This window comes from Echinops telfairi, unplaced genomic scaffold (assembly GCF_000313985.2).
Source record: "Echinops telfairi isolate 266 unplaced genomic scaffold, ASM31398v2 ScPeMD7_7468;HRSCAF=8506_0, whole genome shotgun sequence".
In the NCBI taxonomy this organism is placed as follows: Eukaryota; Metazoa; Chordata; class Mammalia; order Afrosoricida; family Tenrecidae; genus Echinops; species Echinops telfairi.
Window position 1 is genome coordinate 27675306 of NW_022111369.1, and position 14590 is coordinate 27689895.

Genomic DNA, 14590 nt, shown 5'->3' on the forward strand with positions numbered 1-14590 from the left:
CTTTCTTTCAAATATTTAGGTATGCACCATCTTACGTACAATAGAGTTGATGATTATTTACACCTTAAAACAGGCTCAGTAATTTTATAGCATTAATCATGTTTCCAAAAAATTACTGAGGTGCATATATTCGTGTGTGACTTTATAAAGAAGAAATTAAGTGTTAAAAATGCCAAGTGCTTTCACCAGGATCCCAGGTGGGTTACGAGTTGGCTGTCAGCCACCAGGTCAGCAGTGTGAGAAAGGTGAGGCGCTCGACTCCAGTGGAGTGTTACAGACTGGGAGGCCCACAGTGGCAATTCTGCTCTATCTTATGGGGTCGCTGTGCGTCAGAATCAGCTCTGTGGCAGTGAGCCGGTTTTTCGCTTTTGTGTTCTTAAGCTCCAGTGTGCTCAAGCAAGGAGACTGAGCAGTCTTCAGAGCTTTGAGATGTTCTTTGTGTCATGAGTCACAATTGACCTGGTGGCAGTGTGTTTGATTTTGGGTTGTTTTTGTTTTTGTTTTGTTCTTTATTATGTTTGCCTAGTAAATATGACAGATTATTATATTATCTATTGTTATTTTACTTGGGCTTTTTTATTATGAAAATCTTTCCTTAAAAAATACAAAACAAACTATTATAATTAGTTCAGAATTTTTCACCCCATGCAACTATCACCCAGCTGTGATCATTTTTAACAATTTGTGAATTCGTTTCACCTATTCCTTTTTTCCACTGACTTGATAGTACCTAACAACAACAACAACAAAAGCCACTCTTTTCTCCATGCTGGCTAAACAAAACCCATACAAGTTATTTCAACCGAATGCATCTCTCACACATCAACTATCTTCCTTAAAGACAAAGCAAGCCAAAACATCACTGCAACCCCTAGCAAAATGAACAATACTTCTGTACTCCAAACCCTATTTTCAAATGTCACTAATAAGAATTAATAAGCTCAAAATTGTCTTTTTACAGGAAAGGGTTTTTTTTTACAATAAAAGTTTATATTTCTAAATAAGTATAGCAAAAGTAATATCACACTGTATTCTTGTTATATAATTGAAGCCTGTTTTATCTATAAAATGTCTTTCATTATGTCATGTTTTTTCTGTTTTTGGGAAAGAAAGTCAAGATTACATCTCATGGACATAAATCAGACTGATTCCTCACACTTGATTGCTGCCAAAGTCATAACGTCATTGAATATTTTCCTCTTCCACTATCTCCTGTAAACTAGCAAGTCAATCTAGAGACTTGAGTAGATTCAGGGACGTTGGTGGATGGGGGAGAAGAAAACTTTACAGGTGGTGCTGGGTACAGCTTTCTGCTTCACACCAAGACGCACACACTGACTAGTTGATGTACTTTTAGCTATATTAAGGTTGAGCAGTGAGCTTATGTCTTATCTATTCATTATGGAGTTTCCTATCATCAAGTAAGATACTGAAGAGTTTGCTTTGGCAGATACAAACACTGTCTCATGACTTGCTATGGCAGCTTACTATTCCCTGGTGGCATAATGGTTACAGGCTGGGCTGGTGAACCCGGAGGTTCACAGTGTGAATCCAACAGCTGCTCCCTCGAAGAGGTACAGTGCTGGAAACCTGCAGGCACCGTGCTCACCTGTCTTATAGGGTCCCCCCAAACAGCATCAACTCGATGGCAGTGTTCATGATTCTAATGTGCATTAAGACAGTGTACTACCGATGTGAATGTGTCTGGTTCCTCATCATTTCCTATTACAAATATCCTGCCATGAATAATCATGTGCAGGTACTACTTCATAATTTTCCAGTATTTTAAAATTGCATTTCCAGAAGTTAGAGACGTAGATCTAAAAGTAAATGCAAATGCATATGTGGTTTTGCTTGAGTGACAAATTTCACTCTGAAGAGATTATACCTTTTTACAGTCCCATTATGTGCAACTCATGTAATACAAATACAAAGGTATGATCGCATAAATAAATATATTTGCATAAGAGAGCAAAATACTGCATTTAAAAACTTTTTTTTTTCTAAATCAGCCTCAAGGAAATCTTTTTAAGGAGCTTTTTTTTTATATCAGCCTAAAGTAGAATTCAAAAAAGTAATTAAAGTTCTTCTTTAAACACTGGTTGATATGTTATCTGTGATAAAAACTACATCCTGTGAACAAGAATTCATCAAAATATAGTGCAGCTGGTGACAACCTTACACACCATTGTGTCTAATTTGCACACATTACAGAATAATGACCCAAGCAGTTGATCCCCCCTAATTTATGTAACAGGAAGAAAAAGCTCCAGTTTCAGGTTACTTGTGCTTTAATTTTTAAAATGACTCTGTCAAAGATATCATTGATAATAAAAAACAAATGTAAAACCTCAAGTTTACTATCAAATATCTATTTTTATATACATTTAAACTATTACAAATATCATAGACTCCTTAATTAATTCAACAGCAATGTACTTCCTACTCTAGCTTGGGCTTGTGACTGCCTTTGGTTGTTATTAATGCTGAGGTCAAATGCATTTCATGGGCATCACCTTGTATAATCACTGTTAAAGTGGACATGGTTTGAAGCAACAGCTCACAAATGCGCAAAGTTTTCATTTGGTAATGAAAAGGAGAGGTACAACGGGATCGCTATCATTGCTTTCATCATAGTGCCTCACTTTTAAGATGCTAAGTATATAATTAGAAATGTCTGTCTTTAGTTTTCCTTATGTCATCATTATCTTTTAACCTGCTGTGTCCTCTAAAATATGGGTTCCATCATGGAGGACCAGAACCAGGTGATACTTATATTGAACCATCCACAGTACCTACTACATGCCTTGCACAGAGAATAAATAAATTGGAGATTGAAAATACGTGATGCAATTAAACAGATGCAGGTGATTACTGGAGGTTAAAATTATGGTATTATATGTATATGACATTGAGTATTATTTCAACACTTACCTGAAGGATGAAGATTCTGTTCCTCTAAAAATTCTAGATCAAGCATGAGATCATCTTCATCCAGTTCACAAGATCCCAAATTATTCAAAACATCCTTAAAAAAATCAAAATCAATACTTAAAGGTAAAAACTTGAGAAAATGAGGAAATATTCATATGCACATGCTGTGATACAAAGTAAACTTAAATGTAGAAATAAAAACATTAACTCAATATCAGAAATCATTTGACTATCTCAGGGATGCTCACAAATTTAATGTAGTGAAAACTGTTAAATTATCCTAAAAATTTTATTTTTAACTTTCTTGCACATTTGTTTTTGTTTCAAGATTTTTAATGTAACTAAGTTCACTTGTATGCCAAATATATTAGAATTTTTTACAGTATTTATTTTAATAAAAATGTATTCTATGTTGGTTTAAAAAAGATAAGATCAGTTGCTATAAATGCATTAAAAGAATATAAACTTTTTCAAAGTTATAGAAGTTTATAAATGGAGACAAGTTTTTACCACATGTTTATATTTCAAAACCATGTAACATTCTAGCATATTTAATGAACTACTTCCCAAACAAATTTTGTGTACAGAGCCAGTTGTTAAATACTAACTTAAGGCATGTTTGGAAGAATTCCCTCAGTTAATGTTTTACAATTTTCCAATGATTTTCTTGTTATTATTATTAGGAAGGAAGAGCAAGAAAAATATATTGAGTATGGCTTGAAAAATAGTGATTTTTATTATATAATATAAAGAGCTCAAATTACATCCCCTTTTTATCTCTTAACAAATAAAAAGTAAGCTTGAAGTCACATGAAAATTGGGAGAAATGGCGGTGTGCAGTGGTAGAAATACTTGAGGAAGTAATCAAGTCCTGATTTGTGTTTTTGTGTTTATAGATGGTTCCCAGGCTGATTTAAGGAACATGGAAGAATGTATATTTACTGAATTAAAATAAAATTTCAGGCACATAAAATTAGAATGGCATAAACACAATGTTAGAGCATCCATATTCAGTTATTCAGTTGATTTCAATGCTGCAGTCACCTATGTTTAAAGAAGTAAATATTCAGCAAGCAAATTACTGAAATTGGGCATGGGCTTTTCCCTGGATGAAGATAAATGAAGCGTGACTGTTAGGGAGCGACTGTCACTTTCTCCCACTCATCCTTCAGGACCTCGTGGGCCACCTACACGTCAATATTTCAAATATTAGCAGGGTTACTCATGGTGGCCAGGTTTCAGCAGAGCTTGCAGACTAAAACAGTCTAGGCAGAAAGAAGAGGCAGTCCACTTGTGAAGAATAAGGGACTACAAGCCTGATGCCTAGGAGTAGACCATTGTCTGATACAATGTCGAAAGGTGAGCTCTTCAGGTTCGAATACACACAAAATATGGCTGGGGGTGGTTATCTGCACAAGAGTCCACTTCAATGACATGGATGAAGCAAAGCTCTCAGGAATTTCATTGCCTGATTTCATCTGTAAACTTCCATTAATAATCAGAACATGGGATGAATTTAGGTAGTATTAGAAGTTATCAGTAAAATAAAAGACATGAAGATTGATATAATGGGCATTAATGAACTGGATGGATTGGCATTTGCTACTTTGAATCAAACAATCATATAATATTATGTCTGCAATGATAATTTGAAGAAGCATGGCATCAAATTACAAATCTAAAGGAACACTTCAAGATCTATCCTGAAGTTCAATGCGGTTGGTGATAGAATAATATCCAAGCACTTCCAAGGAACAAGTTAATAAAAGTGGATTGTTGCAGACACAGGTTAAAATTTAGCACTCTACCATTTGATCTTCCTTATGCTCCATCTAAATTTGTTATAGTTTTTGTCTTTGACATTGGATCAAAAAATCATTTCTTCCATTTGCCTTACCACCCTGTGAGTCAGAGCAAGTTTCAGAGTCTCTTCTGACATCCTCACTGATATTTTCTTTTATTCCTAGTTTTTTAATGACCTTTTGCTTTCTTCATGTAGGAATTTAGTAACCATCTAAAAAACATAATTGAAGCAATGAACACTAAAGATGAAAGACCAGGCAAGCTGTGAAATGACATCAAGAGCCTTATACATAAAGAAACCAGAAGGAGATTTCTTCAGGGTTGTGGTCTACTTCCTATGTAAAAAGATCCGGTGGAAAAGCTTTTGGCTTTTTGTTGGGTATGGGTTTACATCAGGCTCATTGATGTCTGGTATTTTGTACTTGAGCCTTTGTCCTGCAATACTGTCTGCTTATCCTGGGAGTCATCTGAAGCTTGCCATCTGGCATGCCAACTTGAGATTCATCTGCTTCTGCAATCACCAGCCAGTGCTCATCTTGCCGTCTTGGGCTCGTCCTTAAAGCTACTGAAGTCCGAAGAAGTCACTATCCTTTGGCACCACCATAGTTCAAATGCATAGCTTCTTCTTTGGTCTTTCTTACTCATTGTACATATTTTGCATGCCTGGGAGATCACTGAAAATATCACGGCTTGGGTCAGACTCACTTATTCCTTTAAGTTACACCTTTTCTTTTTAAGACTTTAAAGAGGGTTTTGTTCAATGCAATACATCATCCCATTTTTTGACTGCTGCTCCTAAAGGCATTGTTGTGGAACCAAGTAAAATGAAATTCTCAACAACTTCAGTGTTTCTCCATTTTTATGCTCCTGTTACGTATGGGTCCAGTTCTGAGGCTTTTTATTAACTTTATGTGGCATTATAGTCTTTGATCTCCATCGTAAGTGCTACAAGACCTTGTTGCATTCTTAAAGCAAGGTAGGAACATCTCCATATTGCAGGTTATTAGTTGAATCTTCCTCAAATTCCGATGATATGTTCTTGATATAGTCCAACCTCTTGGTCAGCATACAGGTTGAATAAATGCAGTGAAAGAATGCAATCCTCACATACACATTTTCTGTTTTAAACCTTGCAGTATCCTGTTCTTTTCTTTTCAAATTACCCTGCATAATCACAGTTAAGTATTCTGGAACCCCAGCCTTCCAAATAATATCCATAATTTGTTATGATGCACTATGGAAGCTTGACTGAAACCTAATCAACACGGGTGACTCTATGAGTGTGAGAAATACGAGTGGCATAGTTTCTAGCATCCCAGCCACGTGGAGGCACCCCAGAGGACAAAGTGACAGGCAGGCAATGACTTTTGCCCCTGGCGTCTTTCAGTGGTGTAATTCCATGGCTTGAACCTTTTCCTCCAAGCTTGAGAAATGATCAGTGTGTGCTCCCTTTTGGTTGTCTAGGTCCCAGTCTTTGTATATTTTATTATAATACTTTACTTTGTCTTAGCCCTCCTTCTGAAATGTTCTGCGTATCTCTGCTCCTTCATGATGTCTTCCACTCTCTTCAGCTAGTCTACATTCAAGAGCAAGCTTCATAGACTGTACTTTCTTTGTCTAACTCTATACATAGTTATAACTGTGAGGAATATATTTCTTTCTGGCTGTATAAGCTGGGAACACTAAGTAAAACAGTGTCCCCCAAAGTAGGTTTTTCAATGGGAATAGAAAGGACTAGCAAGCCATACATAATAACAAGTTGGAGAGAGAATCTGGAGTTAATTATCACTAATGATCGCATCTCAAAAGATTCAACTGTGTGTTTCATCTATTTGCTAAATTATCAGAATATCTGGAAGTAGAGTGGTAACTAAGCAAAAATAATAGGTCCTTCTCCGGGTTGATGAAAACTCTACATGGCTCCCCGTAATAGGAAAATAATAATGAGAATCCATGAATTGTTCATGTAGACAAGACAAGCCCATATATCACACTAACAGGACTATTGTGTAACACAGACAATTGGGCCTGAAAAATACCTACTTTGTTAAGGGATGCTAATATCAAGTACAATAAAAGCTAGGCTTAAACTTAAAAAGAAATTCCATATTGAGCAGTGCCTAGAGTCTGAATCATCCCTAAATGTACAGACCATTCAAAGGAGTAGGCAAAATAATTTCACCCAGTCAACAAACTAGAACCTGTCCATTTGAGATTGGCTCTTTTTTTCATGTAAGTCTAGTATGGTGACTAACAGGCGCCCTGGTGGAAGATGCATTGTGTGGGTGGTGAGCCCTCGGGGGAATCTCTCAATTACACTCCCCCTCCAATTTCAATTAAATAGACATGGCAGCAGTGACATGGCAACAGAAATGCCTTCAACCTTTGTCCAGCTGACTCAGTGAGGTGTCTTTCATATGTATAGTGTCTCAAAATGTGATTCAGTACATCATCTGGCCCCTGGGAGTCACAGCCCTACACTATCCCTCTCCCAACCCAAGTCCCTTGATGTCAATGGTTCTTGACGAGGACACTGAACCTTATTGGCTTAACAGGAATTGCTCAGTGAACCACCATTCAATCGGTCCCTAGGGCGCATGCCATTCCTGCAACATGTTACATGTACATCTGCGCAGATGCTAAATGCATGAGGTTAATACATGGCCATTAAACCAATATTACAGAGAATTCTTCTCTTAGCAGACATTTTTAAAAATCATTTTATTATGGGCTTAAACAACTCGTATCACAATCCATACATACATCAATTGTGTAAAGCACATTTGTATATTCATTGCTCTCATCATTCTCAAAACATTTGATCTCCACTTACGCCCTTTGAATCAGCTCCTCAATGTTTCCCCTCCCTTCCCTCTCCCTCCTCCCTCATGAACCCTTGATCATTTCTAAATTATTACTTTGTCATATCTTGCACTGTCCGACATCTCCCTTCACCCACTTTTCTGTTGTCCATCCCCCAGGGAGGAGGTTACATGTAGATTCTTGTAATTGGCTCCCCCTTTCCAACCCACCCTCCCTCCACCCTCCCAGTCTTGCCACTCACACCACTGGTCCTGAAGGGATCATTCACCCTGGATTCCCTGTGTTTCCAGTTCCTATCTGTACCAGTGTACATCCTCTGGTCTAGCCAGATTTGTAGGGTATAATTGGGATCATGATAGTGGGGGGAGATGAATCATTTAAGAACTAGAAGAAAGTTGTATGTTTCATCATTGCTACACTGTACCCTGACTGGCTCGTCTCCTCCCCGCGACCCTTCCATAAGGGGATGTCCAATTGTCTACAGATTGGCTTTGAGTCTCCACTCCGCACTCCCCCTCATTCACAATGATATGATTTTTTTGTTCTGATGATGCCTGATACCTGATCCCTTTGACACCTCGTGATAATGTAGGCTGGTGTGCTTCTTCAACGTTCAAGCCTTTAAGACCCCAGACGCTATATATTTTGATAGCCGGGCTCCATCAGCTATCTTCACCACATTTGCTTATTCACCCGTTTTGTCTTCAGCGATTGTGTCAGGAAGGTGAGCATCATGGAGTGCCAGTTTAATAGAACAAAGTATTCTAGCATTGAGGGGGTACTTGAGTGGAGGCCCAATGTCCATCTCTTAGCAGACATTTTTAAAATGTGTTGGCAACACTAGTTACTCATTTATTCTCACAAATTCCTTGATATCAGGATCCCATAAGAGAAGTTAGAAATAATCAGTTAAATAAAATACCAATTTTCTAAACTCCAGAGATGTAGCAATGAAGCCCCAAAGCCCTTTAAAATACATAAAATAAGTACTAGTATTTAAAAGTACTTTTAACTTTGATTCACATGAATCAGTTCTCCAAAGCCTGAAAAAAGAAAATAGTATCTGATGTAGGGGGGAAACAAACAAACAAGAAAATAGATTCTGATCACTTCATTGAGATGTAACCACTTCCACAAATTCTGTTTGTAAACAAGTGATTGTTTAGCTCTATATATCTTTTTATGGCAATAATGATAATAATTGCAGTCTTATAAAAACAGAACAGAATGACAGTGCACAAGAAAGTATTGCTCAGAAATGAGAGAACTCCATTGAAGAGAGATTAAACAATCTTTAATTGTGACTGCTCTGTGATGTTTTTTACAGTGGTCCATCTTAGTTCAAGATTTTGCATTCTGTCTCAGCTTTAATAACTTCATATAGCATTTAACCACTCCCTATAGGAGAAATGTTCTCATCACTATTTGTGCTGAAAAAAACTAAAATTTTACACAGTTAAGTCTATATCCATCTGATCATTCTACATTGTGATCAGGCACTGCAAAGGGGTACAAATTTCATTCTCCTCTACTCTGGTCACAGTAGATTCCCCCCAAAAAAGAGATTGACTAAAAGGATAAATCATTACTACTTTCTTACTGCAGTGTGTGGCTATTGTAGAAGACTGTCAAATCCCATTTGTGAATCAAAAATACATTAAGGTTTTTTTACAGTAAATCACAATTGATATTTTTCCTTAGGAAAAAGATATAGCCAAACAACTTTTTAAAGTGTTTTTAAACACAGGCAGTCAGTGGGTTGTGAACAAGACCAGTTTTTAACTGTGTCTTGTGGTCAATAGGAACCGATGCATGTGGTTTTCGTAGCCTTTAGTATGACACTGTGTTTGTTGCCTTTCCAATGATTTAGAAGCTGTGCAGGTAGTAACTGAAGGTGATTATGATAAGGAATTTGATGTCCTATCTTTTCAGAGTGAGAGCAAATTTACATAGTCTCAAAGGGAGTTTCGAAGATGACTGCTCCCTGATCAAAATGGTGACTGACCTCACTCCATTGAGTGCCTGGGGCTTTCCAGTCTTGCCAGGAATCCAGCCTCATGCTCCTGCCCTGAGTCTTTCCATGCAGGGCTTTGACCTGTAAGTTTTCCTCTTGCAGTCACCAACAAATTAACCAATTGTGACAATCCCAGTCTGTTCCAACACACACGGGCCCTGACAGCAGCTTTTCAAAGTCTCACATTACTGGGCAAGTAGAAATGGTCTCTAAGTCTGGCATTCAGTACCAGAAGACTGCTTAAGAAATTTATTATCCGAGACAGAGAATTTATACAAACAGAAAAAAACGGAATACTCATAAGCGCCAAGATACACATGTCGTCAGAAAGAAGGCAAAGGCATAGAGGAGCTGCATAAAGTTGAACTGTGAATAGTTATGAGGGGATCTTTAACAGTTCACAGAAAGATTCAATTGTCTTCTAATTCCAGTTGTTCATGAACTTTTTGAAGTCACCTCATTTCGAGTAGAAAATGAATCAATACATGAATGCATTTTCAATGATGTGATTCCTGAGCCGTTTTTGACAGAAAATAGACATTAACTACTGCTCTGAAGAGACATATCTAGTTCTGAAATTCTGATAAGGCAAAGAAAGCAAACACAATCATTATGACAAAATCCTCATCACTTTACAACATGACAAAACTTGGACTTTTGAAACACAGTTACTCCATGCTAGGAATTGATTTACCTCTATATATTTGTGTAGTTAAAAAATGTATTAATATTTTTAGAAATTTGTCTTAATTCCATTGCCCAAATCAGATTGCTTCCCAATAGAAGTACAGAATGCATACAGCATGAAAATATGAGTTGACAGAATTGATTCAACTCCACAAATAGCAATGAAAGAGAGTCTAGATTTTAGAGACCTGCAATGTCAAGCCCTTAGAGCTTCTCTGATGACAGAAAGGTAGGACCACCGTGCTGTGGAAAACAGGTGTGGCAGTTTGATGTGGCAGTGTGCTTCCATGGAAAGCCTATGGGGTAGTTATTCTCTGATTTAGACAGTTGCTTAGTTGAAACTAACTCAATGACTACCAAATGTTATACTAGTCACTAAAACAATGTATTGTCATTGTGAATGTCTACATAGGAGACTAGTTCTTATTTGTTGGTTTTTTTCCCTATTTAAATGTGAGAACACACAATTTAAGGGAACTCTGAAAGTTATGTTCATCGGTTCTAATTCATTCCCCTCTCTTGATAAAGGTTAAGCATTGCTATGAGTATAGTACTAAAATACTAAAACTTAAAAATTACACTATAATAGTTCACTTTTGGAGAGGAATTAATATTTATATGACTTCCTATTTTAAACTACATCTGATTTCATGTAAAACTTAAAATTAAACCTTGAGCATTTGCAGTTTAATCTTTACATAAAGTGAATTCAAACTATTTTTAGTGTATTTTAGATTAAAAACAGACAGAAATGTATTCTGAATTAAAATTTGATGGTTAATGTTTAAAACTGTATGCCTTATCATTTAGACTATAGAGAGAAAAATGTACTTTGGGGTTCTATTTTTCTTTTTTTACCAAGTAGAATATATTGTGCAGCATTTCTTCCATCTTTAACATGAAAACACAGCACTAAATCACGGATGCCTTTCCTTACTGCAGAGCCTGACTGCATCAGTCTGTGTCTTGGTCGGGTCAGTGACGCTCAGATATCTGTTTCTAAATACCATGACCTCTAACCAAGGCAACCTTCCTCTTGAAGAAACAATTCTAATTGCACTTCATGTAACTGGCTGGTTATGAGCATGGTCAGGTGGAAATTAGTGAAATAACAAATAAACTACGTAGAACTTTGGTTATGCCCCCAACAAGGGAAGATCCTTCTTTTTGGCCTCCATGTTCTTTGAGTGGTAGGGGAGCCGAATGCACAATGGCTATGAATTACACTTCGTTATCTCCTAATTGGGGCTCCTGTCAACACTTTGCCAACAACCATTCCAGTTCCCAAACTGTTACTTATACTTTTTTATGAACATTACTTTGATATTAATCTTATTATAGTATACTGTATATATTTTCTCACTGCCTGAAACATAAAAATGTCAATGGATCTAAATTCCTTGTCATTGGAATGCCACAATATAATCTCTATTCACCCTTACCAAGTCGTTGCTTGCAAATTTATTAAAAGCAAATTTATTTATTGAACGCTTTCTGAAAATCCATTTGCCTTTCCTTCACTGCCCGTCTGTTGATCCTATCCCCTTATAACAAATGCCTCAAGGGCAAAACAAAGCCCCGTCTTGTGGCGGTTAGATTGTATGTCATCTTGATTGTACCTGTGGGGAGGCAGGCGTGGCGTCCAATAAGATGAGGGTGTTGACTTTTTATAAAGGAGAGTTTGGGAGTTCCTCCTCTTGCTTTTCAGCCCCTGACTTCCTGCTTGCCAGGATTCTGTCATATTCTAGGGTGGTCTCTGTGGGCCACTCAATGCTGAGAGCTGTGGGAGTGCTGCCGTGTTACCAAGAACCTCAGATTCACAAGACTCTGCACCTGCTGGCCTGGGATCTCCCTGCTTCCCACTTCACCATTTGGCATGATGTGCCTGCAACTACACGAGTGTGAAGAGGCCCCGCCAGCATCAGCCCGCGGACTTGAGTTGGACTGGACTGAGGCGCCCTCTTGGTGTAAAGTTGCTTCTTGCTAGAAAGTGCTTTCTTGTGCATAGTTGAGTGTCCCCATTTTTGTTTCTCTAGACGGCCTAACCTAACCCACATAGCAATATGACACCACAGATATTTCTTAAAATGTCACATTCAACGTGCAAAATCCACATTGCCAATTAGTCAATTCTGCCTTTCAGTCAAGGTATAAAAGAGAACAGAGCTGCAGGATTGCAGTGGAAATGGGAGCCGACAGACTTATATTTCTCCCTCGGAGTAGCTGAGGGTTTAAACCTCCAACCCGTGGTTCATTGTCCAACAAAGATCCCACTATCCACCAGCGATGTTGTTGTTTTGTTTTTTCAATCAGTGACAATGTTGTTATTGTTAAGTTCCATCGAGTCAGTTCTAACTCACAGTAACACTATGACCCGTTGAATGAATCACTCTGTGGTCCAGTGCCATCATCACCGTCCTTAAGTTTCAGCTCACTGTTGCAGCCACTGTAATCCATCTTGCTGTGGGTTTTCTCCCTCTCACTGGTCCTCTACTCCAACAAGTAGAATGGCCATTTCCAGGGACATGTCTCCTTATAAACCATCCAAAACTCATGCAATGAAGTCCAGCTCTCCTGGCTTCTAAGGAGATTTTTGGTGGTACTTCCTCCAAGATAGATTTATTTGTTTTTCTAGCAGTACACTGAACTTTCAGTATTCTTTAGGGAGGTCTTTTGCTTCAGATTGACCCAAGAAAAGACTTCATTTGATTTTTTTTACAGCTTTTCCATGGGTTCTGGCTGTCGATTGAGGTAAAAGGAAAGTCTTGACATCTTGAATCTGCATTGGTCATGATGCTATCTAATGGCCTGCTTGTGATTTGGTGTTCTGTACACTGAGTGGTTGTTCACATTGAAAGTTAGTCTTTGCTCTTTCATCTTCCATAAGGTGTTTTCCTCACTTTCAGCAAACAAGGTTGCATCATGTGACTATGGCAGGTCATTAACGAGCCTATCTGCAATCGAGAAGGGTGCCCTGGTGCCACCTTCCTTATCATTGCTATGTTGTAACCCATTGTTACAACTATTGACTTAATCCATTTCTTTTAGGGTTTCCTCTTTTCGATGACCCCCCACGCATGTCTTTCTTTAGGATGTGACCCCTCCTGCTAACAGAACTGAAGTACGTGAGAGTTGCACCATCCTTACATCTAAGGAGCATTCTGGCTACACTTTTGGCACCACAGATGCATTCCTTGTTCCTGTGGCCCAGGATAACATTTCACTTTCTATGCCAGCACCGTAATGCAAATGATCACTTCCCCTGCAGCCTTCTTTGTTTGAGGTTCACCTGTCACTTACATGTAAGTTTGAAACCAGTGCCATGTACATCTTAGTTCTTGAAATTACATGCTTTTTAACACTTTGAAGAGGTTTTATACCACAGATTTTCCCAAAGCATTATGCCCTCCATTTCTTGGCTGCTGCTTCCACAGGCACTGATTGTTGACATAAGTAAAATGAAATCCTGGACAACTCCAGTCTTCTCTATGCTCACTGTGATACTGCTTATTGGCTGACCTGTGATGATTTTATTTTTTTTAAGCTAATAATAAGTGCTTCAAGTCACCTTCACTGTCAACACGCAAGGTGTGTCATGTCCACAGTGCATGCTCTGCTTTCTCAGATTGTTTGCTCAATACACAGTTTGAATCAGTGTGGTGAGAGGGTACAAACTTGAGGCATGTCTGAACGATTCTAAGGCATGCATTAGGCCCTTGTGCTGTTCAAATGGTTGCCTTGTGGTCTAAGTACAGGTTCTGCATGAGAACTTATTACTGGTATATGAAATGCACTTTGACAAGTTTTTCATTAGGTTTTTCTTTATAGTAACCAGATCATCACTTGTTTGTAATCTACTGGCCAATATTAATTTCATAGACATTGTGTTGTTCTTTGGGTTAAAAAAATATTTAAGAAAGCAATATAGTTACATCTAAATTTATCTTCTTATACTTCTACACAACACATAAAATTAAAAACAAATATAAATCAGCCTTTTCATTTTCATGTCACTTATTTTTTGCATAAAATATATCATTGCATAAAATATATCATTTGGGGCTAACATATTTTTCTGCAAATTTTCTTTATAAATGAAAAATCAAGTATGTTGTGCCTTAAAACAAATAACCCACATGATTCTCATATGCAGGGTCATCTCCTTCTGCTGCTTTACCATAAATAATAATGAGGTAGTTAGTTTATTGTGCCAACTTGGCCAATAAACACAAGTGGGGTTAATTGAAGGGCAGAGAGATAAATGGCTTAGTGAGCCTCGCCTTTCTAGTTCTTGGGTCTCTTGCTTTCTGATGGCCGGACCAGGGTGCA

At 37.8% G+C, this 14590-nt stretch overlaps 1 protein-coding gene across 2 annotated transcripts in view; it reads right to left on the reverse strand.

The window, feature by feature from the left end:
• CCSER1 (coiled-coil serine rich protein 1) overlaps nucleotides 1-14590 on the reverse strand; it is a 554984-nt gene that overhangs the window by 473725 nt on the left and 66669 nt on the right. For both annotated transcript variants that reach the window (XM_045284207.1, XM_004703262.2), the window contains exon 3: nucleotides 2935-3028. In XM_045284207.1, coding sequence (XP_045140142.1) covers nucleotides 2935-3028 — 94 coding nt within the window. The remainder of the gene's footprint in view (nucleotides 1-2934; nucleotides 3029-14590) is intronic.